The sequence below is a fragment of the Ranitomeya imitator genome, chromosome 5 (genome assembly GCF_032444005.1).
Source record: "Ranitomeya imitator isolate aRanImi1 chromosome 5, aRanImi1.pri, whole genome shotgun sequence".
Taxonomy (NCBI): domain Eukaryota; kingdom Metazoa; phylum Chordata; class Amphibia; order Anura; family Dendrobatidae; genus Ranitomeya; species Ranitomeya imitator.
The window spans coordinates 660045660-660072009 of record NC_091286.1 but is presented as its reverse complement, the minus strand read 5'-3'; the positions used below and the strand labels follow the sequence as shown (position 1 = coordinate 660072009).

At 44.1% G+C, this 26350-nt stretch overlaps 1 protein-coding gene across 2 annotated transcripts in view; it reads right to left on the bottom strand.

Moving 5' to 3' along the window:
* Nucleotides 1–26350, bottom strand: part of RCAN2 (regulator of calcineurin 2) — a 124288-nt gene that overhangs the window by 28171 nt on the left and 69767 nt on the right. Inside the window, exon 1 of one of the 2 annotated variants that reach the window (XM_069728208.1) lies at nucleotides 23694–23879. The exons of the other annotated variant lie outside the window; for it this stretch is intronic. Coding sequence (XP_069584309.1) covers nucleotides 23694–23780 — 87 coding nt within the window. The 5' untranslated portion in view covers nucleotides 23781–23879. Of the gene's footprint in view, nucleotides 1–23693; nucleotides 23880–26350 lie in introns of those variants that run through there. 2 annotated transcript variants of the gene reach the window in all.

Here is a 26350-nt window from a genome sequence, read left to right as displayed (position 1 = left end):
AAGCTCTTTTCTCCTGGAGAGATTCAGTGTGAGAGAGGAGGGGGGTGAATGCCTCCTCCCTGGAGATGGGTTATGGATTTTAATGTTTTCTACGACAACAGTGTACACAGACAGCTGTCAATCAGTGTTGTTGGTGGGGTTGCATAGTGCTCAGCATTTGAGCACTGCTACATCTGCATCGTAACAGATTCCGTAAAAATGCCAGCAAGCAGCTCAGTAAGTGATCCATCACTGGAATCAGCATAATAGCTTACTGCATACTGTTATCCACTTGCATTATATGTATATACAGTATTCAGTAAACTCATAGTCTCCCCCTAGTGGTGGCTGAAGGCAGCCAGAATTGTGTCTTTTATCTATAACTATACTTGGGACATGAAGCTTCTAGAAAACTATATTAAGAAATTAATTACATAAAAAAATGTCAGATTCATTCTAGAATTTGCCGATGTGGTCTTATCCATGAAGCCCACACACCATCTGAAGGCATGCGGCAACGCATGGCAGATATTGTGCCGCTCAGGCCTTATTAATCTGCGTGGTCAATTGTATCAATGAAGCAATCATCATTCCGTCCAACGTGAATGTTCTATCACTATGGTAACAATATTAAACCTTGATGCGTGTGATCCGAGGAAAATGTCCTAATCTGGCCATTTGTATTCCAGAACCGTTTGCAGCTCGGCTCCTTTTCCCTTCACTATAGACGCTGGTATTGACAATCACCCATGGAGAAACCAGCCCGGCTTGTAAGAACGCATAAGGGGATAATCATATGCTTATTAACGGCAATGGCAAGAAGTGATGAAGCAGCAGTGGCGGGAGAAACTGTTATGACCTGGTAGTCAGGACAACAATGGACCTGGTGGTTAAGAGCTAACGGAATGACCTGATAGTTATTGTTAATAAAGGACGAGCTCTTGGACGTGGGAACTCTGCTGACCGCAATCCCTAATCGTATCAAACACACTAGAAATAGCCGTGGATTGCGCCTAACGCTCCCTATGCAACTCGGCACAGCCTAAGATACTAGCTAGCCCTGAAGATAGAAAAATAAGCCTACCTTGCCTCAGAGAAATTCCCCAAGGGAAAAGGCAGCCCCCCACATATAATGACTGTGAGTAAGATGAAAATACAAACACAGAGATGAAATAGATTTAGCAAAGTGAGGCCCGACTTACTGAACAGGATAGGAAAGGTTACTTTGCGGTCAGCACAAAAACCTACAAAAAGACCACGCAGAGGGCGCAAAAAGACCCTCCGCACCGACTCACGGTGCGGAGGCGCTCCCTCTGCGTCCCAGAGCTTCCAGCAAGCAAGACAACAATAATAATAGCAAGCTGGACAGAAAAATAGCAAACCAAAGAAATACAAGCTGGAACTTAGCTTCTGCTGGGAAGACAGGTCACTAGAACGATCCAGGAGTGAACTAGACCAATACTGGAACATTGACAGGTGGCCTGGAGCAAAGATCTAAGTGGAGTTAAATAGAGCAGCAGCTAACGCATTAACCTCGTCACCTGTGGAAGGAAACTCAGAAACACCCACCAGAGGAAGTCCATGGACAGAACCAGCTGAAGTACCATTCATGACCACAGGAGGGAGCCCGACAACAGAATTCACAACAATACCCCCCCCATCCTTGAGGAGGGGTCACCGAACCCTCACCAGAGACCCCAGGCCAACCAGGATGAGCCAAATGAAAGGCACGAACCAGATCGGCAGCATGAACATCAGAGGCAAAAACCCAGGAATTATCTTCCTGACCATAACCCTTCCACTTGACCAGGTACTGGAGTTTCTGTCTCGAAACACGAGAATCCAAAATCTTCTCCACCACATACTCCAACTCCCCCTCAACCAACACCGGGGCAGGAGGATCAACGGATGGAACCACAGGCGCCACGTATCTCCGCAATAACGACCTATGGAACACATTATGGATGGCAAAGGAAGCAGGAAGGGCCAAACGAAATGACACAGGATTGATAACCTCAGAAATCTTATACGGACCAATGAAACGAGGCTTAAACTTAGGAGAGGAAACCTTCATAGGAACATAACGAGACGACAACCAAACCAAATCCCCAACACGAAGTCGGGGACCCACACAGCGCCGGCGGTTAGCGAAACGTTGAGCCTTCTCCTGGGACAATGTCAAATTGTCCACCACATGAGTCCAAATCTGCTGCAACCTGTCCACCACAGTATCTACACCAGGACAGTCCGAAGACTCAACCTGCCCTGAAGAGAAACGAGGATGGAAACCAGAATTGCAGAAAAACGGCGAAACCAAAGTAGCCGAGCTGGCCCGATTATTAAGGGCGAACTCAGCCAACGGCAAAAAGGACACCCAATCATCCTGATCAGCAGAAACAAAGCATCTCAGATATGTTTCCAAAGTTTGATTAGTTCGTTCGGTCTGGCCATTTGTCTGAGGATGGAAAGCCGAGGAAAAAGACAAATCAATGCCCATCCTAGCACAAAAGGATCGCCAAAACCTCGAAACAAACTGGGAACCTCTGTCAGAAACGATGTTCTCCGGGATACCATGTAAACGAACCACATGCTGGAAAAATAATGGCACCAAATCAGAGGAGGAAGGCAATTTAGACAAAGGTACCAAATGGATCATTTTAGAAAAGCGATCACAAACCACCCAAATGACAGACATCTTTTGAGAGACGGGGAGATCCGAAATAAAATCCATAGAAATATGCGTCCAGGGCCTCTTCGGGACCGGCAAGGGCAAAAGCAACCCACTGGCACGAGAACAGCAGGGCTTAGCCCGAGCACAAGTCCCACAGGACTGCACAAAAGAACGCACATCCCGTGACAAAGACAGCCACCAGAAGGATCTAGCCACCAAATCTCTGGTACCAAAGATTCCAGGATGCCCAGCCAACACTGAACAATGAATCTCAGAGATAACTCTACTAGTCCATCTATCAGGGACAAACAGTTTCTCCGCTGGGCAACGGTCAGGTCTATCAACCTGAAATTTTTGCAGCACCCGCCGCAAATCAGGGGAGATGAGAATACCCGCCGGCTCAGAAACACCCGGAGAGTCAGGCACAAAACTCCTTGACAGGGCATCAGCCTTCACATTCTTAGAGCCCGGAAGGTACGAAACCACAAAATCAAAACGGGAGAAAAATAACGACCATCGAGCCTGTCTCGGATTCAACCGTTTGGCAGACTCAAGATAGGTCAAATTCTTGTGATCTGTCAAGACCACCACGCGATGCTTGGCTCCTTCCAGCCAATGACGCCACTCCTCGAATGCCCACTTCATGGCCAACAACTCACGATTACCGACATCATAGTTACGCTCAGCAGGCGAAAACTTTCTAGAAAAGAAAGCACATGGCTTCATCACTGAGCCATCAGAACCTCTTTGCGACAAAACAGCCACTGCTCCAATCTCAGAAGCATCAACCTCAACCTGAAACGGGAGTGAAACATCTGGCTGGCACAACACAGGGGCAGAAGAAAAACGACGCTTCAACTCCTGAAAAGCCTCTACAGCTGCAGAAGACCAATTGACCACATCGGCACCCTTCTTGGTCAAATCAGTCAACGGTTTAGCAACAGTAGAAAAATTAGCGATGAAGCGCCGGTAAAAATTAGCAAAGCCCAGGAACTTTTGCAGGCTCTTCACAGATGTCGGCTGAGTCCAATCGTAAATGGCCTGGACTTTAACAGGGTCCATCTCGATAGTAGAAGGGGAAAAAATGAACCCCAAAAATGAAACCTTCTGAACTCCAAAGAGACACTTTGACCCCTTCACAAACAAGGAATTCGCACGAAGGACCTGGAACACCATTCTGACCTGCTTCACATGAGATTCCCAATCATCCGAAAAGACCAAAATATCATCCAAATACACAATCAGGAATTTATCCAGGTACTCACGGAAGATGTCATGCATAAAGAACTGAAATACTGATGGAGCATTGGAAAGCCCGAATGGCATAACCAGGTACTCAAAATGGCCCTCGGGCGTATTAAATGCTGTTTTCCATTCATCGCCTTGTTTAATACGCACAAGATTATACGCCCCTCGAAGATCTATCTTGGTGAACCAACTAGCCCCTTTAATACGAGCAAACAAATCAGACAGCAACGGCAAAGCATACTGAAATTTGACTGTAATTTTATTAAGAAGGCGGTAATCAATACAAGGTCTCAAAGAACCATCCTTCTTGGCCACAAAAAAAGAACCCTGCTCCTAACGGTGATGACGACGGGCGAATATGGCCTTTCTTCAAGGATTCCTTTATATAACTCCGCATAGCGGCGTGTTCTGGCACAGATAAATTGAACAATCGGCCCTTAGGAAACTTACTACCAGGAATCTAATAGCACAATCGCAATCCCTATGAGGAGGTAGGGCACTGGTTTTGGGCTCATCAAATACATCCCGATAATCCGATAAAAACTCTGGAACTTCAGAAGGAGTGGAAGACGAAATAGACAAAAATGGAACATCACCATGTACCCCCTGGCAACCCCAGCTGGACACAGACATAGATTTCCAGTCCAATACTGGATTATGAACCTGTAGCCATGGCAACCCCAAAACGACCACATCATGCAGATTATGCAACACCAGAAAGCGGATATCCTCCTGATGTGCAGGAGCCATGCACATGGTCAATTGGGTCCAGTACTGAGGCTTATTCTTGGCCAAAGGCGTAGCATCAATTCCTCTCAATGGAATAGGATACTGCAAGGGCTCCAAGAAAAAACCACAGCGCCTGGCAAACTCTAAGTCCATCAAATTCAGGGCAGCGCCTGAATCCACAAATGCCATAACAGAATAGGAAGACAAAGAGCAGATCAAAGTAACGGACAAAAGAAATTTCGACTGTACCGTACCAATGGTGGCAGACCTAGCGAACCGCTTAGTGCGCTTAGGAGAATCGGAGATAGCATGAGTGGAATCACCACAGTAAAAACATAGCCCATTCCGACGTCTGTGTTCCTGCCGTTCAGCTCTGATCAAAGTCCTATCACACTGCATAGGCTCAGGCCCATGCTCAGATAGTACCGCCAAATGGTGCACAGCTTTACGCTCACGCAAGCGTCGATCGATCTGAATGGCCAAGGACATAGACTCATTCAGACCAGCAGGCATGGGAAACCCCACCATGACATCCTTAAGGGCTTCAGAGAGACCCTTTCTGAAGATTGCTGCCAGGGCACATTCATTCCACTGAGTGAGCACAGACCACTTCCTAAACTTCTGACAATATATCTCCGCTTCATCCTGACCCTGACACAAAGCCAGCAAGATTTTCTCTGCCTGATCCACTGAATTAGGTTCGTCATAAAGCAATCCAAGCGCCAGGAAAAACGCATCAACATCACGCAATGCCGGATCTCCTGGCGCAAGGGAAAATGCCCAGTCTTGAGGGTCACCACGTAACAAAGAAATAATGATCTTTACTTGTTGAACAGGGTCACCTGAGGAGCGAGGTTTCAAGGCAAGAAACAATTTACAATTATTTTTGAAATTCAAGAACTTAGATCTATCACCAAAAAACAAATCAGGAATTGGAATCCTAGGCTCTGACATCGGATTCTGAACCACAAAATCTTGAATGTTTTGTATCCTTGTAGTGAGATTATCCATCCAAGAGGACAGACCTTGAATGTCCATGTTTACACCAGTGTCCTGAACCACCCAGAAGTAAAGGGGAAAAAAGAGACAAAACACACTGCAAAGAAAAAAAAATGGTCTCAGAACTTCTCTTATCCCTCTATTGAGATGCATTAGTACTTTGGGCCACCTGTACTGTTATGACCTGGTGGTCAGGACAACAATGGACCTGGTGGTTAAGAGCACACGGAATGACCTGATAGTTACTGATAATAAAGGATGAACTCACAGCTCTTCTTCTCTGGACGGCATTTACTCACTTATAAAGGGAGCCCTTTAGACTTTTTTTTTTTTTAAAGGGCCACTGTCCGTAAAAACATACATAGGAAATCCGAGGTTCTGCAGGATAGGACAGGGAAACACATTTCCAACAATACCTGTTCGGCTGTTATCCAGGGCTAAAAAACCCAAAAATTAATGTTCTGACCCTATGCAAATTAGGCCTGCAAGTGCACTAGTGGGCGTATCAGCGCATTTGTGGTCCTCAGCTCCTCTTTGCTTCCCCACTCTGGCACCACATCCGCTTCTTGATTGACATCGGAGACAGAGGCTCTGGTGCGGGACGTCATCTCTGCTCTCTACTGTCAGTCAAGAGGCGAGCACGGCACTGGTGAGGGGCGTTAAAGAGGAGCCAAAGACCACAAGTGCACCGATATGCCCCCCGTGCACTTCAAAACCTAATTTGCATCAGATTAAAAAGTGAATTTCTTTGCGAGTTTGATCCAAATAAATGAGCAAAGTAGGACATGTCGATCCACAGAATAAAAAAGGGAGAAACTTGTGGAACATAATGTGACACCTGACACTTTTGTTTAGTGGTCGGAGTGGTCGCCATATCCCAATCTTTGATGACCTACAGGTCAGCGCCAGCTGTGAAGAAACGTTCCTCAAAATTCAGAAGGGAAGAAATATATCACCGCTGCTCAAAACATCTCGCGCAGTGGGTGACGCATGCGCAGATTATGAGCAAAGGGGATAACTTAGAGATGTGACTTTCTCAGGTTGGCCGCCTTTAGTTAATAACATTTCACAAAGTTTTAGTCTACAATCTTCATTCATTTTCAGACCCATGCAGCCCGATCCAAGTTTCAGATTTTTTCTTGTGGAAACATCTATAGCCTGTTTTCTCTGCTCTCCAAACCACTGTATATACTTTCTCCCCTCACCACTGCTGATCTGTATGCCACACCACCTCCTTCCTGAAACTTCACAAGCTTTCTCCCCTCTCCACAGTGGAGATCTATATACAACCCCCTCCTCGTCCCTCCTGCTACCTCTATCACCAAGAGAAGAGAGGGTGGTGCAAAGTAAAATAGGAGGCAGGTTACTGACGGATCAGAGACAGGTCATTCAAAAGGAGGATGAATAAGTGACCAGAGCATCAAGAAAACACCCTGCCCTCAGCCTGCCGCGAGGCGCGAAGGTATCCTTACATCAAAACTTCACACAAAGATCACACAAAAACCACAAGACGGATTCCCTCACCGCAGGTATCATTTTAATCAGCACCAATATGGCTATGTGTGTACTTTACTTTGCAAAATCCTGCTGGTATGTTCTCTTTAATTTATGGACATCCATGGTGATTTCTTTCCCTGTGTGGATTAGATGTGTTGTTACTGATATTTGGTGGGAACATCTCTGAGACCTGGTCTCTGCAGAATAAATTTGGAGCCAATCAGACGCCTCCTTGATAGCTGATTACACGATGGATAAGTATCTGCCGGGATTTCTCAGCATTGAGGATATCAAGGCTATTAAGGACGAAGAGTCCTGGGAGTGATGACCCGGCCCCCGCAGAGCCCTGATCTCACCTCATCCAGTCTGTGTGGGATCACATGGAGAGACAGAAGGATCCACACAAGCCTCATACACAGAAGATCTGGGGTCAGTCCTCCAAGATGTTTGGAACAACCTCCCTGCAGAGAACCTTCAAACACTGAGTAAGCGACAACTTCCGAGAAGAACAGATGACGTCATAGGGCGGTCACCAAATACGGATTCAATTTAGTTTTCTTTTTTGCTCCTCCAATTTGCGTTTCGTTGATTGTTAAAAATAAACTATTAACACTTCTATTTTTAAAAGCTTCCAAACTTGCAGCAATTTTTTCTTCACCTGCCTAAAACGTTTGCACAATGCTGTACATGTTTGTGTACAATGTAATGTGTGTGCGTCTATGTGTATGTGCCATGTATGGCTGTGTATGTTTCTGCATGAAAAAGGTCTAGGCTGTGTGCACACGTTGCTGATCTTTCGCGTGTTTTTTTCGCGATTAAAACGCTATAAAACTGCAAAAAAAACATACAATATGCATCCTATCATTTAGAATGAATTCTGCAATTTTTGTGCACATGTAAAAAACGCAGCATGTTCATTAATTTTGCGTTTTTAACATAGTAACATAGTAACATAGTTAGTAAGGCCGAAAAAAGACATTTGTCCATCCAGTTCAGCCTATATTCCATTATAATAAATACCCAGATCTACGTCCTTCTACAGAACCTAATAATTGTATGATACAATATTGTTCTGCTCCAGGAAGACATCCAGGCCTCTCTTGAACCCCTCGACTGAGTTCGCCATTTTTTCGCCATGTTTTTGTTTTTTTTTGCTGATTTCCCACTATAAAATGCATTGGGAAATGTCCGGAAAAAAACGCATCAAAAACGCACCAAACACGCGGTAAAAAAACGCACCAAAAATGCGCAAAAAACGCATGCAGATTTCTTGCAGAAAATTTCAGGTTTTTCTCAGGAATTTTCTGCAAGAAATCCTGAACGTGTGCACATAGCCTAAGTCCGGAATTTATACATGAGACTCACAGGAAGGGGCAATATAGAAACAGTAAGGGTATGTTTCCACATGCAGGAAACGCTGCGTGTCTGACGCTGCATAGAGCCGCAGCGTCAGACACGCAGCGTCCAGATGTTACAGCATAATGGAGGGGATTGAATGAAATCCCGTCTCCACTATGCGTGGTAACACGCACGCGGCGGCCCTGCGACTCCGGACATGCTGCGCGTCTTTTCAGATCGCAGCATGTCCGTATATCTTGCGGCGACGCTGCGTCGCCGCAAGATATAGCACAGGGCCCTATGGTGGGGAGCGATGATCCCGGATGTGTGCTATGAACACATGCGGCATCATCGCGTCCCAGAAAGGGGGCGGGGCTTACCGCAGAGCGGGTTTGCCGCTCCGACTATACCGCCGGCCATCCTGATCGTGGACACGCAGCCTAAGGCTGTGTGCACACGTTGCGGTTTTTTCACGTTTTTTTCGCGGTTTTTCCCGATAAAAACGCTATAAAACCGCAAAAAAACGCATACAATAAGCATCCCATCTTTTAGAATGAATTCCGCATGTTTTGTGCACATGAGGCGTTTTTTTCCACGAAAAAAACGCATCGTGGCAAAAAACGCAGCATGTTCATTAATTTTCCGTTTTTTTTGCGGATTTCCCACTCCAAAATGCATTGGGAAGTGTCCGGAAAAAAACGCGGCAAAAACGCGTCAAAACCACGGCAAAATCGCGGCAAAAACGCACGCGGTTTTCTTGCGGATTTCTTGCAGAAAATGTCCGGAATTCTCAGGAATTTTCTGCAAGAAATCCTGAACGTGTGCACATAGCCTAAATATATCTATATGTATCATATAGCAAAACAGCCGTGTGCTGGAGACTGAGCAGGGAGGACGCACGGACGCCATCTTCTGCATGGTAATACGGCTGCATGACGGTCACTGATTGCAGCATAAATAATAATAAATGACTAATCAAAGGACGGCCTCACTGAGCGCGCTCATAATCACTTCATTAAAATAAGATTGCGGAACGCTAATTATAAGCCATGGCATCAGCAGCAATTAAAGGGAATCTTCACTTCTAAGAAACTGTTGTCCACAGAATGTAGAGAAGGAAAAATGAAGGTGTTTGCCATGTCTAGATACTTACACAATCAGGAGATGTGACTGCTCTACCCAGCCGCCGGCGATACACTAACAAGAGGTAATTGCTCCCGCAGTGTATCACTGAGCCGCCATGAGAGAGTACACCGGGGTTCATCAGCTGATCAGCTCCGATGCTCTCACTTACGGCACTGCTGCATGAGAACTTTCTCACGGCAGCTCAGTGATGCACTGCAGGAGCGATTACTTCCTGTCAGTGTATTGTCGGCTGTCTTTGAGAGCAGTCACATCAGTGACTGCTCTCAAAGTGATCAGGGTCATCGTGGGACATTATGGATTATATTCTCTGCGGACAGGTGAGGAATATTGTGGTTTACTATTTTATTTTTGTTGCAGGAGACGTTGGCTTTGGTGGATTAGGCGTTCGGTGAGTATGGTTTAGGATTCATTAACCCCTTTACCCCCAAGGGTGGTTTGCACGTTATGGACCGGGTCAATTTTTACAATTCTGACCACTGTCCCTTTATGAGGTTATAACTCTGGAACGCTTCAACGGATCCCGGTGATTCTGACATTGTTTTCTCGTGACATATTGTACTTCATGATAGTGGTAAAATTTCTTTGATATTACCTGCGTTTATTTGTGAAAAAAACGGAAATTTGGCGAAAATTTTGAAAATTTCGCAATTTTCCAACTTTGAATTTTTATGCAATTAAATCACAGAGATATGTCACACAAAATACTTAATAAGTAACATTTCCCACATGTCTACTTTACATCAGCACAATTTTGGAACCAAAAATTTTTTTTTGTTAGGGAGTTATAAGGGTTAAAAGTTGACCAGCAATTTCTCATTTTTACAACACCATTTTATTTTAGGGACCACATCTCATTTGAAGTCATTTTGAGGGGTCTATATGATAGAAAATACCCAAGTGTGACACCATTCTAAAAACTGCACCCCTCAAGGTTCTCAAAACCACATTCAAGAAGTTTATTAACCCTTCAGGTGCTTCACAGGAATTTTTGGAATGTTTAAATAAAAATTAACATTTAACTTTTTTTCACAAAAAATTTACTTCAGCTCCAATTTGTTTTATTTTGCCAAGGGTAACAGGAGAAAATGGACCCCAAAAGTTGTTGTACAATTTGTCCTGAGTACGCTGATACCCCATATGTGGGGGTAAACCATTGTTTGGGCGCATGGGAGAGCTCGGAAGGGAAGGAGCGCCGTTTGACCTTTCAATGCAAAATTGACAGGAATTGAGATGAGACGCCATGTTGCGTTTGGAGAGCCACTGATGTGCCTAAACATTGAAACCCCCCACAAGTGACACCATTTTGGAAAGTAGACCCCCTAAGGAACTTATCTAGAGGTGTGGTGAGCACTTTGACCCACCAAGTGCTTCACAGAAGTTTATAATGCAGAACCGTAAAAATAAAAAATCCTTTTTTTTTCACAAAAATTATCTTTTCGCCCCCAATTTTTTATTTTCCCAATGGTAAGAGAAGAAATTGGACCACAAAAGTTGTGGCACAATTTGTCCTGAGTACTCTGATACCCCATATGTGGGGGTAAACCATTGTTTGGGCGCATGGGAGAGCTCGGAAGGGAAGGAGCGCCGTTTGACCTTTCAATGCAAAATTGACAGGAATTGAGATTGGACGCCATGTTGCGTTTGGAGAGCCACTGATGTACCTAAACATTGAAACCCCCCACAAGTGACACCATTTTGAAAAGTAGACCCCCTAAGGAACTTATCTAGATGTGTGGTGAGCACTTTGACCCAATAAGAGCTTCACAGAAGTTTATAATGCAGAGCCGTAAAAATAAAACAAAATTTTTTTCCCACAAAAATAATTTTTTAGCCCCCAGTTTTGTATTTTCCTGAGGGTAACAGGAGAAATTGGACCCCAAAAGTTGTTGTGCAATTTGTCATGAGTGCGCTGATACCCTATATGTGGGGGAGAACCAGCGTTTGGGCGCATGGGAGGGCTCGGAAGGGAAGGAGAGCCATTTGGAATACAGACTTAGATGGAATGGTCTGCAGGCGTCACATTGTGTTTGCAGAGCCCCTAATGTACCTAAACAGTAGAAACCCCCCACAAGTGACCCCATATTGGAAACTAGACCCCCCAAGGAACTTATTTAGATGTGTTTTGAGAACTTTGAGCCCCCAAGTATTTCACTACAGTTTATAACGCAGAGCCGTGAAAATAAAATAAAAAATTTCCCCTCAAAATTATTTTTTAGCCCCCAGTTTTGTATTTTCTCGAGGGTAAAAGGAGAAATTGGACCCCAAAAGTTGTTGTCCAATTTGTCCTGAGTGCGTTGATACTCCATATGTGGGGTGAACCAGCGTTTGGGCGCATGGGAGGGCTCGGAAGGGAAGGAGCGCCATTTGGAATGCAGACTTAAATGGAATGGTCTGCAGGCGTCACATTGCGTTTGCAGAGCCCCTAATATACCTAAACAGTAGAAACCCCCACAAGTGACCCCATGTTGGAAACTAGACCCCCCCACGAACTTATCTAGATGTGTTGTGAGAACTTTGAGCCCCCAAGTGTTTCACTACAGTTTATAACGCAGAGCCGTGAAAATAAAAAATCTCTTTTTTTCCCACAAAAATTATTTTTTAGCCCCCAGTTTTGTATTTTCCCAAGGGTAACAGGAGAAATTGGACCCCAAAAGTTGTTGTCCAATTTGTCCTGAGTACGCTGATACCCCATATGTTGGGGTAAACTCCTGTTTGGGCACACGGGAGAGCTCGGAAGGGAAGGAGCACTGTTTTACTTTTTCAATGCAGAATTGGATGGAATTGAGATCGGTCGCCATGTCGCGTTTGGAGATCCCCCTGATGTGCCTAAATAGTGGAAACCCCCCAATTATAACTGAAACCCTAATCCAAACACACCCCTAACCCTAATCCCAACGGTAACCCTAACCACACCTCTAACCCAGACACACCCCTAATCCTAATCCCAATCGCAAATGTAATCCAAACCCTAACCCTAACTTTAGCCCCAACCCTAACTGTAGCCTTAACCCTAACCCTAGCCCTTACCCTAGCCCTAACCCTAGCCCCAACCCTAACCCTAACCCTAGCCCCAGCCCTAACCCTAACCCTAGTCCCAACCCTAACCCTAACCCTAGCCCTAACCCTAGCCCTAACCCTAGCCCTAGCCCTAACCCTAACCCTAGCCCTAACCCTAGCCCTAACCCTAGCCCTAATCCTAGCCCTAACCCTAGCCCTAGCCCTAACCCTAGCCCTAGCCCTAGCCCTAACCCTAACCCTAGCCCTAACCCTAGCCCTAACCCTAGCCCTAGCCCTAACCCTAACCCTAGCCCTAGCCCTAACCCTAACCCTAGCCCTAACCCTAATGGGAAAATGGAAATAAATACATTTTTTTCATTTACTTTTATAGCGGGTTTTTTAGCGGATTTTTATGATTGGCAGCCGTCACACACTGAAAGACGCTTTTTATTGCAAAAAATATTTTTTGCGTTACCACATTTTGAGAGCTATAATTTTTCCATATTTGAGTCCACAGAGTCATGTGAGGTCTTGTTTTTTGCGGGACGAGTTGACGTTTTTATTGGTAACATTTTCGGGCACGTGACATTTTTTGATCGCTTTTTATTCCGATTTTTGTGAGGCAGAATGACCAAAAACCAGCTATTCATGAATTTCTTTTGGGGGAGGCGTTCATACCGTTCCGCGTTTGGTAAAATTGATAAAGCAGTTTTAATCTTCGGTTCAGTACGATTACAGCAACACCTCATTTATATCATTTTTTTATGTTTTGGCGCTTTTATACGATAAAAACTATTTTATAGAAAAAAATAATTATTTTTGCATCGCTTTATTCTGAGGACTATAACTTTTTTATTTTTTTGCTGTTGTCGCTGTATGGTGGCTCGTTTTTTGCGGGACAAGATGACGCTTTCAGCGGTACCATGGTTATTTATATCCGTCTTTTTGATCGCGTGTTATTCCACTTTATGTTTGGCGGTATGATAATAAAGCGTTGTTTTTTGCCTCGTTTTTTTTTTTTTTTTCTTACGGTGTTTACTGAAGGGGTTAACTAGTGGGCCAGTTTTATAGGTCGGGTCGTTACGGACGCGGAGATACTAAATATGTGTACTTTTATTGTTTTGTTTTTTTTATTTAGATAAAGAAATGTATTTATGGGAATAATATATATATTTTTTTTTCATTATTTAGGATTTTTTTTTTTTTTTTTTTTTTTACACACTTGGAAATTTTTTTTTTTACTTTTTTACTTTGCCCCAGGGGGGGACAATACAGATCGGTGATCTGCCAGTTTGCACAGCACTCTGACAGATCACCGATCTGTCTGAGAGCAGTGCAGCGTTACCAAGTGCCTGCTCTGAGCAGGCACTTGGTAAGCCACCTCCCTCCCTGCAGGACCCGGATCCGCGGCCATTTTGGATCCGGGACTTACTGCAGGGAGGGAGGTAGGAGACCCCCGGAGCAACGCGATCACATCGCGTTGCTGCGGGGGTCTCAGGGAAGCCCGCAGGGAGCCCCCTCCCTGCGCGATGCTTCCCTGCACCGCCGGCACATCGCGATCATCTTTGATCGCGGTGTGCCGGGGGTTAATGTGCCGGGGGCGGTCCGTGACCGCTCCTGGCACATAGTGCCGGATGTCAGCTGCGATAAGCAGCTGACACCCGGCCGCGATCGGCGGCGCTCCCCCCGTGAGCGCGGCCGATCGCGCTGGACGTAATATTCCGTCCTTGGGAATTAAGGCCCACCCCACATGGACGGAATATTACGTCCAATGGCAGAAAGGGGTTAAAGACATCTGTGTCATTATTTCAAATAAAGGACTTTATTCTGGGGGGGTGTTTTGTATACAATATCACTACGGGGTTACTAATGGATATGTGTGTTATTCATGCCTCGTCATTACTAACCCGTGGGCTTGATGTCACCTGACAATACAAAGGTGACATCAACCCCACAAATATGAACCCCACTTGCCACCGCTACAGGGCACGTGGGAAGAGCGAAATTAAGCCTCTGATTTGGTGCATCTTATAGATGTACCTTTTCTGGGGAGGCTGAGAGCTGATAATTTTAGTCTGGGAGGAGGCCAATATCCATGGCCCCTTCCTAGGCTATAAATATCAGTGGGCAGCTGTCTGCTTTAGCCTTTGCTGGTTAGATTTTATAGGGGGACCCTATGTTAATTTTTTTCTGGGGAACCACTGAAAAGTAGCCAGTAAAGGCTAAGCAAACCGCTGAGAGCTGATATTAATAGCCTGGGAACCTTTATGGCTATTGGATCCTTACCAGAATATTAACTAAAGCCCTCAGCTGTCAGTTTTCCCTCTGCTGGTTATTAAAATTACGCAGGAGCCCACGCAATTTTTTTTTTTTTTAAATTAACAGATCCAGTTTGGTTACAGCCTATGTACGTTCATTCTGTTAAGGTACTGTCACACTAGACGATATCGCTAGCGATCCGTGACGTTACAGCGTCCTCGCTAGCGATATCGTCCAGTGTGACAGGCAGCAGCGATCAGGCCCCTGCTGGGAGATCGCTGGTCGCGGAAGAAAGTCCAGAACTTTATTTGGTCGCTGGACTCCCCGTAGACATCGCTGAATCGGCGTGTGTGACACCGATTCAGCGATGTCTTTGCTGGTAACCAGGGTAAACATCGGGTAACTAAGCGCAGGGCCGCGCTTAGTAACCCGATGTTTACCCTGGTTACCATCCTAAAAGTAAAAAAACAAACACTACATACTTACCTACAGCCGTCTGTCCTCCAGCGCTGTGCTCTGCTCTCCTCCTGCTCTGGCTGTGAGCGTCGGTCAGCCGGAAAGCAGAGCGGTGACGTCACCGCTCTGCTTTCCGGCTGACCGACGCTCACAGCCAGACCAGAGAAGCAGAGCGCCGAGGACAGACAGCAGAAGGTAAGTATGTAGCGTTTGTTTTTTTACTTTTTAGGATGGTAACCAGGGTAAACATCGGGTTACTAAGCGCGGCCCTGCGCTTAGTTACCCGATGTTTACCCTGGTTACCGGGGACCTCGGGATCGTTGGTCGCTGGAGAGCTGTCTGTGTGACAGCTCTCCAGCGACCAAACAGCGACGCTGCAGCGATCCGGATCGTTGTCGGTATCGCTGCAGCGTCGCTATGTGTGACGGTACCTTTAATGCTCCTACATTGTCACCAGCCTATATGTGTATAGGTTTGTGTGTGTTTGTGTTTACTTATCGGCTTAATGATGAAGTTGTCAGGCTGACACCTTTTCATTACTAAACCTAGAGCTTGGTGTCAATGACAGCTGCTGAAACCAAGCCCTAATCCCATTACCCTGATGCCACAGCATCAGCATGAAAAAGGTGGCGTTGAACCAAGAAATGACATCACAAAACTTATTCAAATATATTTAGCTCAAAAAAAGAAATTTCTGCAAGAAAATATTCAACGTGCGCACCTAGCCTAAGTGTGTAAAGTTGTAACAGAGAAGTAGGAGGGCACGCCAAAGGGCTTATTGGGTAACATCGTACTCACTTCTTAATGGATTTCAGATGTCATAGTTGAGGGGTGATCAACCTTTCTTTTGACATAATGTGGCAACAATCAACTACAACCACAGTGCACCCAATAACTGCAACAGAATCCAAAGAAATGACAACCACTCTACCCAATAACAGCAACCAGGTCTCCAGAACTGATGACCGCTACAATGCACCAAACAGCATCCTCAGAAACATCAACCACACTGTAACTAGTAACAGCAACAGGATCCTCAGACGAAAACAACCACATGCTACACAATAACAGCAACTGGATCTCTAAGAACGATGGCAGCCACACTGTACCCACTAACAGCATCAGGATCCTCAGAAACAACAACCACTGTGATGAGACAGTGACCCAGCAAAGTTCCAACACAAAAGTCTCTTTAATGTTTAACTCACAGCATTACACAGTACAGAATATCCTCCGTATCGCCGCTGTGAACTATATCCTCCAGTATGCAGCCAATAAACACGCCAGTCCACCTCCGACACTAGTTGCCGTGGGCGACTGCATCGCTGTGCACGCTGTGGGTGCCAGGCATCTCAGCTCCCCTGGCTGTTTGGCTCAGCTTGCCTGTGTTGCCTCACACAGGTGGAGCTCTGCAGAGCTGACTGCTCTGACTTTAGCAAACACCAGACTGACACCGACTCAGACCCTGACACACTCAACCCTCTGCTCCAGGGGTTTTCAAAAGCAATCTGTGGCCGTAGGCCACATGGAAAACCCGGCCAGGAAGAAAATGGACTGCCACACTACCATCCTGATAGTCCGTTTCAAAACAAAAGCTCAGAAGGTTTTTAAAATCTGCCCTGGACAAATAGCTTGACCAAGACTAACGCTCACTTTTATTTTTCATTGCAATCACAGCTATGCCTGTGACTGCAATGAACTCCTATGGCCTTAATATGCCTCCGTGCTGCGCATCCTGGGGGGGGAACATACAGTGACCCTCACATGTGACACCGGTCACTGCCTCCCAGTTCATATGCATATGTCGGACCAAAGCACGTTAATCTCTGGGGCACAGAACCCATCTCCTTCCTGAGCGGTATGATGGCTGAACATTTCCATCTTGTTTGTACTTGAATATAATTGTTTGTACAGATGAACCAGGTGCCTTCAGGTATATTGAAATTGTACCTAAGCATGAGCCAGACTTGTGCAAGTCCACAATTCTCTTTCTGTCATCTAGCTGATTTCTTCAGACTTTCCCATGATGCTACACAAAGAAGCAGTGTGTTTCAGGTGTGCATTAAAATACATCTACAGGTGTGTCTCTAACTCAGTTGTTTCTAAAAAACCTGTATACCCTTGTTTGATTGGGAATGGGTGAATGTGAATACACCAGAAAAAAGGAAATTTTATATGACTTTATGTTCCAAAGCTGTCATCTAATGGGGTCCAGAAGTCTGGGCCAATTCAGGCCTTTTTCATTTTGATAAGAGTCAGCCCGTCACTAAATAGAGGGTTAAAATTCTGAACTTTGTGAAAAAGCTAAAATTAGGTTTGTCTCACTATTTTCCGGGAACTATATATTTTTTATTGTTCCGCTTTCTTTTTGGGTGCCAAGATGAAGTTTTTATTAGTACCATTTTGGGATATATATCATGTTTTGATCACTTTTTATTGCATTTTTGTGGGAGCTCCAGCAACCAAAAACAACAATTTTGACATTTGAGTTTGTTTTTCTTTCTGGTGTTTACCTTGTAGTGTTTACCTTAAGCGAAATAATTGTACATTTTGATAAATTTGACTTTTATGGAAATGGCTATATCAAAATGCATGTGTTTAATTTTTATATTTTTTTTAATTTTAGATTGTGAAAAGGAAGGGGGAACTTGACTTTTTATAGGGGTTGTTTTTCACATTTTTAAAAACATTTTCTAATTTCACTATATATTTTACTCCTCATAGAGTACTTGAACCTGCAATTGTTCTATCACTTGTAGTATATACTACAATACTTTAAAATTGCAACACAGTGCCTTGCGAAAGTATTCGGCTCCCTGTAACTTTTAAACCTTCCCACATATCATGCTTCAAACATAAAGATACCAAATGTAAATTTTTGGTGATGAATCAACAAGAAGTGGAACGCAATTGTGAGGTTGAACGAAATTTATTGGTTATTTTACATTTTTGTGGAAAATCAAAAACTGAAAAGTGGCTCGTGCAATATTATTCGGCCCCTTTACTTTCAGTGCAGAAGTTCATTGTGGATCTCTGAATGATCCAATGTTGTCCTAAATGCCTAATGATGATAAATATAATCCACCTGTGTGCAATCAAGACTCCGTATAAATGCACCTGCTCTGTGATAGTCTCAGGGTTCTGTTTGAAGCACAGAGAGCATCATGAAGACCAAGGAACACAACAGGCAGGTCCGTGATACTGTTGTGGAGAAGTTTAAAGCCGGATTTCGATACAAAATGATTTCCAAAACTTTAAACATCCCAAGGAGCATTGTGCAAGCGATTATAATGAAATGGAAGGAGTATCATATCACTGCAAATCTACCAAGTCCCGGCCGTCCCTCTAAACTTTCATCTCAAACAAAGAGAAGACTGATCAGAGATGCAGCCAAGAGGCCCATGATCACTCTGGATGAACTGCAGAGATCTACAGCTGAGGTGGGACAGTCTGTCCACAGGACAACAATCAGTCGTACACTGCACAAATCTGGCCTTTATGGAAGAGTGGCAAGAAGAAAGCCATTTCTCAAAGATAGCCATAAAAAGTGTTGTTTAAAGTTTGCAACAAGCCACCTGGGAGACACAACAAACATGTGGAAGAAGGTGCTCTGGTCAGATGAAACCAAAATTTAACTTTTTAGCAACAATGCCAAACGATATGTTTGGTGTAAAGGCAACACAGCCCACACCCTGAACACACCATCCCCACTGTCAAACATGGTGGTGGCAGCATCATGGTTTGGGCCTGCTTTTCTTCAGCAGGGACAGGGAAGATGGTTAAAATTGATGGGAAGATGGATGGAGCCAAATACAGGACCATTCTTGAAGAAAACCTGTTGGAGTCTGCAAAAGACCTGAGACTGGGACGGAGATTTGTCTTCCAACAAGACAATGATCCCAAACATAAAGCAAAATCTACAATGGAATGGTTCACAAATAAACGTATCCAGATGTTACAATGGCCAAGTCAAAGTCCAGACCTCAATCCAATCGAGATTCTGTGGAAAGAGCTGAAAACTGCTGTTCACAAACAATCTCCATCAAACCTCACTGAGCTCGAGCTGTTTGCCAAGGAAGAATGGGCAAGAATTTCAGTCTCTCGATGTACAAAACTGATAGAGACAAACCCCAAGCGACTTGTAGCTGTAATCGCAGCAAAAGGTGGAGCAACAAAGTATTAAGATAAAGGGGCCGAATAATATTGCACGCCCCACTTTTCAGGTTTTGAATTTCCACAAAAATTTAAAATAACCAATTTTTACATTGGTATCTTTATGTTTGAAGCATGATATGTGGGAAAAGGTTGAAAAGTTCCAGGGGGCCGAATACTTTCGCAAGGCACTGTATATGGTGAAAATCACTATAAAGCCCGGTCTGTGGTTGGGCTTCCCAGGAGTACCAAGTTGGCAGTGACTGGAGTGAGATATAACAAAAAAATTGCGACATTTGAAAAAGTGGCATTTCATGAATCTGTCTAAAAATATCTGGATGATCAAAGTTGTAAACAAAGATTTACCTTTCTTCCACAAAAATTTTCCTTTAGACCTATTTTTTTACTTTCGCAAGGGTAACAGGAGAAAATAGACCATACAATTTGTTGTGCAATTTCTCCAGAGCATGCCGATACCCCATATGTGGGGGAAATCTACTGTTTGGGCGCACAGCAGAGCTCGGAAGGGAAGTAGCTCCATTTCAATTTTTGAAAGTAAAATTTGCTGGAATAATTAGCACATGCCATGTTATGTTTGGAGAGCCCCTGATGTGCCTAAACAGTGCAATGCAACCCCTCCACTCCCCCACAAGTAACACCATTATGGAAACTAGACCTCTTAAAAAACTTATATAGATGTGTACTGAGCACCTTGAACCCACAGGTGCTTCACAGAAGTTTATAACATAGAGCCATGAAAACAAAAACAAAAAAGCACATTTTTCCCGCAGAAATCTTTTTTAGCTCCAAATTTTGTATTTTCACAAGGGTAGCATTTGAAAATGGACCCCAAAATTTGTTGTGAAACTCCTCATGAGTTTACAGATACCCCATCTGAGGTTGAAAACTACTTTTGAGCCACACTGCAAAGCTCAGAAGGGAAGTAGCGCCATATTTGATTTCAGATTTTGCTGCACTTTGTTGAGGGTGCCATATTAAATTAGCAGAGCCCCTGAGGTGCCAGAACAGCAGAACCCCCCATAAGCGATCCCATTTTACAAACTAAACCTCTCAATGAATTCACCTAGGAGAGCAGTGATTATATTGACACCACAGGTGGGTCACAGACTTTTACACCATTGGGCAGTGAAGATAAAATAATTTACCATTTTACCATCAAGATTGTGTGTTAGCCCCAAGTTTTACATTTTCATGCAGGGAAATGGGTTAAAATGGCACCAAAATTTGTCCCACAATTTCTACTGAAAGTAAAAATACCCCATATGTGGCCGTACAGTGCTACTTAGCCATCCGGGATGGAGCAAGATTTAGCTCCTGGAGCGCAGATTTTCCTAGAATAGTTTGCGGACTACATATACAGAGTTCCTAAGTGCTAGACAATCAGAATCCCTCCTCAAGTGACCCCATTTTGGAAATTATAACCATTTGGGAATTTATCTACAGGTGTAGTGACTATTTTGACTACATGGGTGTTTTCCAGAAAGAAGCAGCAGTGGATCTTGCCAAGTGAAAACTGCAAACTGCCATTGTAGTGACCAATACGTTGCAGTCACCAGTAAGTTATGCCCAGCTCATGCTTCTGGAGACATGCACCCGTAAATTAGGGGGTCTCATCACTACAGAAATGCCAAACATGTGGATGCTACATGTGGTATAGGCACACTGGGGCTCAGAATGGAGAGGAGGTATTTGGATTTGGGAGTGGAGAATTTGCTGAATTTCTTTTGGCGGGTGACATAGTAACATAGTAACATAGTTAGTAAGGCCGAAAAAAGACATCTGTCCATCCAGTTCAGCCTATATTCCATCATAATAAATCCCCAGATCTACGTCCTTCTACAGAACCTAATAATTGTATGATACAATATTGTTCTGCTCCAGGAAGACATCCAGGCCTCTCTTGAACCCCTCGACTGAGTTCGCCATCACCACCTCCTCAGGCAAGCAATTCCAGATTCTTACTGCCCTAACAGGGTGAGGAGCCATTTCGCTTTTCCAGAGCCTTTGTACTACCAGTAACGTGGAAGCCCCTTATATTTCCATTAACAGATGACGGACCTGAGTGGGAACTTGCTTTTTTTGTGGATTGAGTTGAAGCTTTTATTGGGAACATTTTACATAACGTTTGGGATCCCAGTTATCCTGCACACTACGCTGAGCACTTACTTGGAGTTTCCATCTAAATCTCCAAGTGAAGTGATTCAGATGAAACCCTCGTGGGATCCATTCACTATAATAAGGCAGCAGAGTTGATTCACTGCCCCAGGTAAGAATACAGGTTACAATAAGCCCTATGGTAACACATATTCGCAGTAGTAGTCTCCAGACTTCATTCTGGTCAGTATTAGGCGATACAATTACGGTATATTAACATTGAACAGAATTAATTTCAGCCTAGTTTTTCGGCCTCTACAACCGTCACGGTTTCTTATGTGGACCCTCCGGAAAATAAAATTGCCCACCCCTGTTCTAGTGTGCTGAAAAGTGTAAACTGTCATCTATCTAGTAATCTTCAGTGGCGGGTGGACATTGTACTTTTCCGGATGGTCCGGAATCAGGATCATTGTAACACATGTAGGGCATGTGCACATGTTACGTATTTGTTGCTCACATTTCTGCATCATAAAGGTGTCTCTTGGCAGGAAAAACGCTGCATCAAAAACATGCAGTTTCGTGTTCATGTTTGAGCCTTTTTTTTTAGGTTTTTTTTCCCGAGTCATTAGAATAAGTGAAAAATGCTGAAGTAATGGACATGCTGCAGACATGAAACTGCATCAAATCTGCAAGGAAAAAATTAGCAACATTTCAGAAATTCCACTCACTTTGCTGTAACAGTAAAATGCTGCATTTTTCATTGGAGGAAAAAAAAAACTGCATCAAAAACGCAATGTGTGATCATATCCATATGGCAAAACACGCTCGTTCTCCTCCAAACTCTGCCAGCCTGATACACTACGTCTCCCATTAATACAGTCCTGATTTCGCAGGACAGGGAGCGTCGCGGACCTGTGATGTAGATAATGGCGGCCATTGGTGCAGGTATATTCTGATCTTATCCTCGCCTCGCACGATTATCTCCAGGAGCTGCAGAGCAATCATCATACATGTCATGGGGTGAGGAGCGCATGGCACAACCAGAATACGCCCGCACCGGGGCCACAGCCGCCATGTCACACTCATTCATTAGTAGCAGGCTAAACATATATTTAGTTTTATTTCACGCCGGAAATATCCAGAGAAATGGAGGATCGTCACCTGGAGTCTGGCCATTGTGACTACATCGAGCGTGGAAGCAAAGAGCAAGAAGTGGGCGGACGTGAATCACAGGAATCAATATATGGTAGACACTGGGACCTGTACACATCAAGACACAAGAGTAGCACCCAAAACGGAGGCCATGGGGGGCCGGATATAATGCTAGAATAACATCAATGACTAGTATTGATGGAACGAACCAGATACATAAGATAGACAGACAGACAGATAGATAGATGATAGATAATAGATGATAGAATAGATAGATGATAGATAGATAGATGATAGATAGATGATAGATAGATGATACATAGATGATAGATATATGATAGATAGATAATAGATGATAAATAGATAGAGATAATAGATAGATAATAGATCGATAATAGATAATTAATAGATAGATAGATAATAGATAGATAGATAGATAAATAATAGATAGATAATAGATAAATAATAGATAAGTACATAGATAGATGTTAGATAGATAGATCATTTCATATGTATCCCGATGGAGGACCAACAGTCCCAGCAAGACATGACAACCCATATGTAATGCACTATGCTGGGACTTCTAGTTCACCCTCCCAGAGTCCCCAGAAGACATCCAGAAAGTTCTAAGAAAAAAAACAAACGACTCCTCCTTTTCCGCCTCCCAAAAAGTTCACTTCATCGGATGTAGCAGAGGCGAGTTTGTCCGGTGAAACACTCCGTCCTGACACCGCCATGTGTTGCACTCAGACACTAACACAGCAGACGATATCCGGCACACTCGGCTCTGCTACATCCTTACATTACATCCTTTCATAGAACGGTTGTAACAAGACACATGTCCATAAAGTCCAACCGAGGGGGCGGGAAAGGGCTAGGGAAGGGGTAGAGGTGCGTCCATAACGCGTCACCCCGCGGTATGGACGGTCGGGGTGAACACATTGTCAGGACTTACCTGTACGCTGTGGTTGGTGAATACCTCCATGTCTGCCACACACGCCACCAATGCGGTGATATCGAAGTCCACAGTACGGACCGGCATGTCCCCCCGGGTTCTGGCTTATTGTACGGAGAATATTGGGGTCGGCAGGGAGTTGGGGGACGATCGCTGCCTGGTGCAGCCGCTCTCTGCCTTGTGATCACACAGCAGCCCGACTCTCGCCCAGCAGTGACATCACCGGCAGCGCTGACGGAAGCCTCATCTATTCTCTGAAGCCTTTTATCTGCAGGCAGTGCAGCGGAGCAAACACAATGCGACTATGTACTAAGGGGTCAGATCAATCCTCGCCGGCCACCAACAGGGCAGCTCCGACCTGACTGCGGCTACTCCGTGCCAGGGGGCACATCAAACAATGCCGGGGAATAGCAATGTAAAGACGCTGTTGAGCTGTGCATTTTTTGGGGGTGTTTATTCCATATAGTTTTCTGTGGCGAGCATGAAATAACATGCATGTAAAAAATGCAGTTGTGTCTTTAAGGGGAATCTGTCAGCAGGATTTCACCCCCAATACTATTTATATTAACATGTACCTCTTTAAAAGACAAGTCCAGCAATACCTTTATACAGTTGTGGCCAAAAGTATTGACACCCCTGCAATTCTGTCAGATAATACTCCGTTTCTTCCTGAAAATAATTGCAAACACAAATTCATTGTTATTATTATCTTCATTTAATTTGTCTTAAATGGAAAAACACAAAAAGAATTGTCCTAAAGCCAAATTGGATATAATTCCACACCAAACATAAAAAAGGGGGTGGACAAAAGTATTGGTACTGTTCGAAAAATCATGTGATGCTTCTCTAATTTGTGTAATTAACAGCACCTGTAACTTACCTGTGGCACCTAACAGGTGTTGGCAATAACTAAATCACACTTGCAGCCAGTTGACATGGATTAAAGTTGACTCAACCTCTGTCCTGTGTCCTTGTGTGTACCACATTGAGCATGGAGAAAAGAAAGAAGACCAAAGAACTGTCTGAGGACTTGAGAAACCAAATTGTGAGGAATCACGAGCAATCTCAAGGCTACAAGTCCATCTCCAAAGACCTGAATGTTCCTGTGTCTACCGTGTGCAGTGTCATCAAGAAGTGTAAAGCCCATGGCACTGTGGCTAACCTCCCTATATGTGGACGGAAAAGAAAAATTGACAAGAGATTTCAACGCAAGATTGTGCGGATGTTGGATAAAAAACCTCCACTAACATCCAAACAAGTTCAAGCTGCCCTGCAGTCCGAGGGTACAACAGTGTCAACCCGTATTATCCGTCGGCGTCTGACTGAAAAGGGACTGTATGGTAGGAGACCCAGGAAGACCCCACTTCTTACCCCAAGACATAAAAAAGCCAGGCTGGAGTTTGCCAAAACTTACCTGAAAAAGCCTAAAACATTTTGGAAGAATGTTCTCTGGTCAGATGAGACAAAAGTAGAGCTTTTTGGGCAAAGGCATCAACATACAGTATACAGGAGAAAAAAAAGAGACATTCAAAGAAAAGAACACGGTCCCTACAGTCAAACATGGCGGAGGTTCCCTGATGTTTTGGGGTTGCTTTGCTGCCTCTGGCACTGGACTGCTTGTCCGTGTGCATGGCATTATGAAGTCTGAAGACTGCCAACAAATCTTGCAGCATAATTTAGGGCCCAGTGTGAGAAAGCTGGGTCTCCCTCAGAGGTCATGGGTCTTCCAGCAGGACAATGACTCAAAACACACTTCAAAAAGCACTAGAAAATGGTTTGAGAGAAAGCACTGGAGACTTCTAAGGTGGCCAGCAATGAGTCCAGACCCGAATCCCATAGAACACCTGTGGAGAGATCTAAAAATGGCAGTTTGGAGAAGGCACCCATCAAATATCAGAGACCTGGAGCAGTTTGCCAAAGAAGAATGGTCTAAAATTCCAGCAGAGCATTGTAAGAAACTCATTGATGATTACCGGAAGTGGTTGGTCGCAGTTATTTTGGCTAAAGGTTGTGCAACCAAGTATTAGGCTGAGGGTGCCAATACTTTTATCTGGCCCATTTTTGGAGTTTTGTGTGAAATGATCAATGTTTTGCTTTTTGCTTCATTCTCTTTTGTGTTTTTTCATCTAAGACAAATTAAATGAAGATAATAATACCAAAGAATTTGTGATTGCAATCATTTTCAGGAAGAAACTGAGTATTATCTGACAGAATCGCAGGGGTGTCGATACTTTTGGCCACAACTGTATGGTCAGTCCGTTTCTCCATTATTGAGAAATCAGCATTTTCATTTACAGTGGGGCAAAAAAGTATTTAGTCAGTCAGCAATAGTGCAAGTTCCACCACTTAAAAAGATGAGAGGCGTCTGTAATTTACATCATAGGTAGACCTCAACTATGGGAGACAAACTGAGAACAAAAAATCCAGAAAATCACATTGTCTGTTTTTTTAACATTTTATTTGCATATTATGGTGGAAAATAAGTATTTGGTCAGAAACAAACAATCAAGATTTCTGGCTCTCACAGACCTGTAACTTCTTCTTTAAGAGTCTCCTCTTTCCTCCACTCATTACCTGTAGTAATGGCACCTGTTTAAACTTGTTATCAGTATAAAAAGACACCTGTGCACACCCTCAAACAGTCTGACTCCAAACTC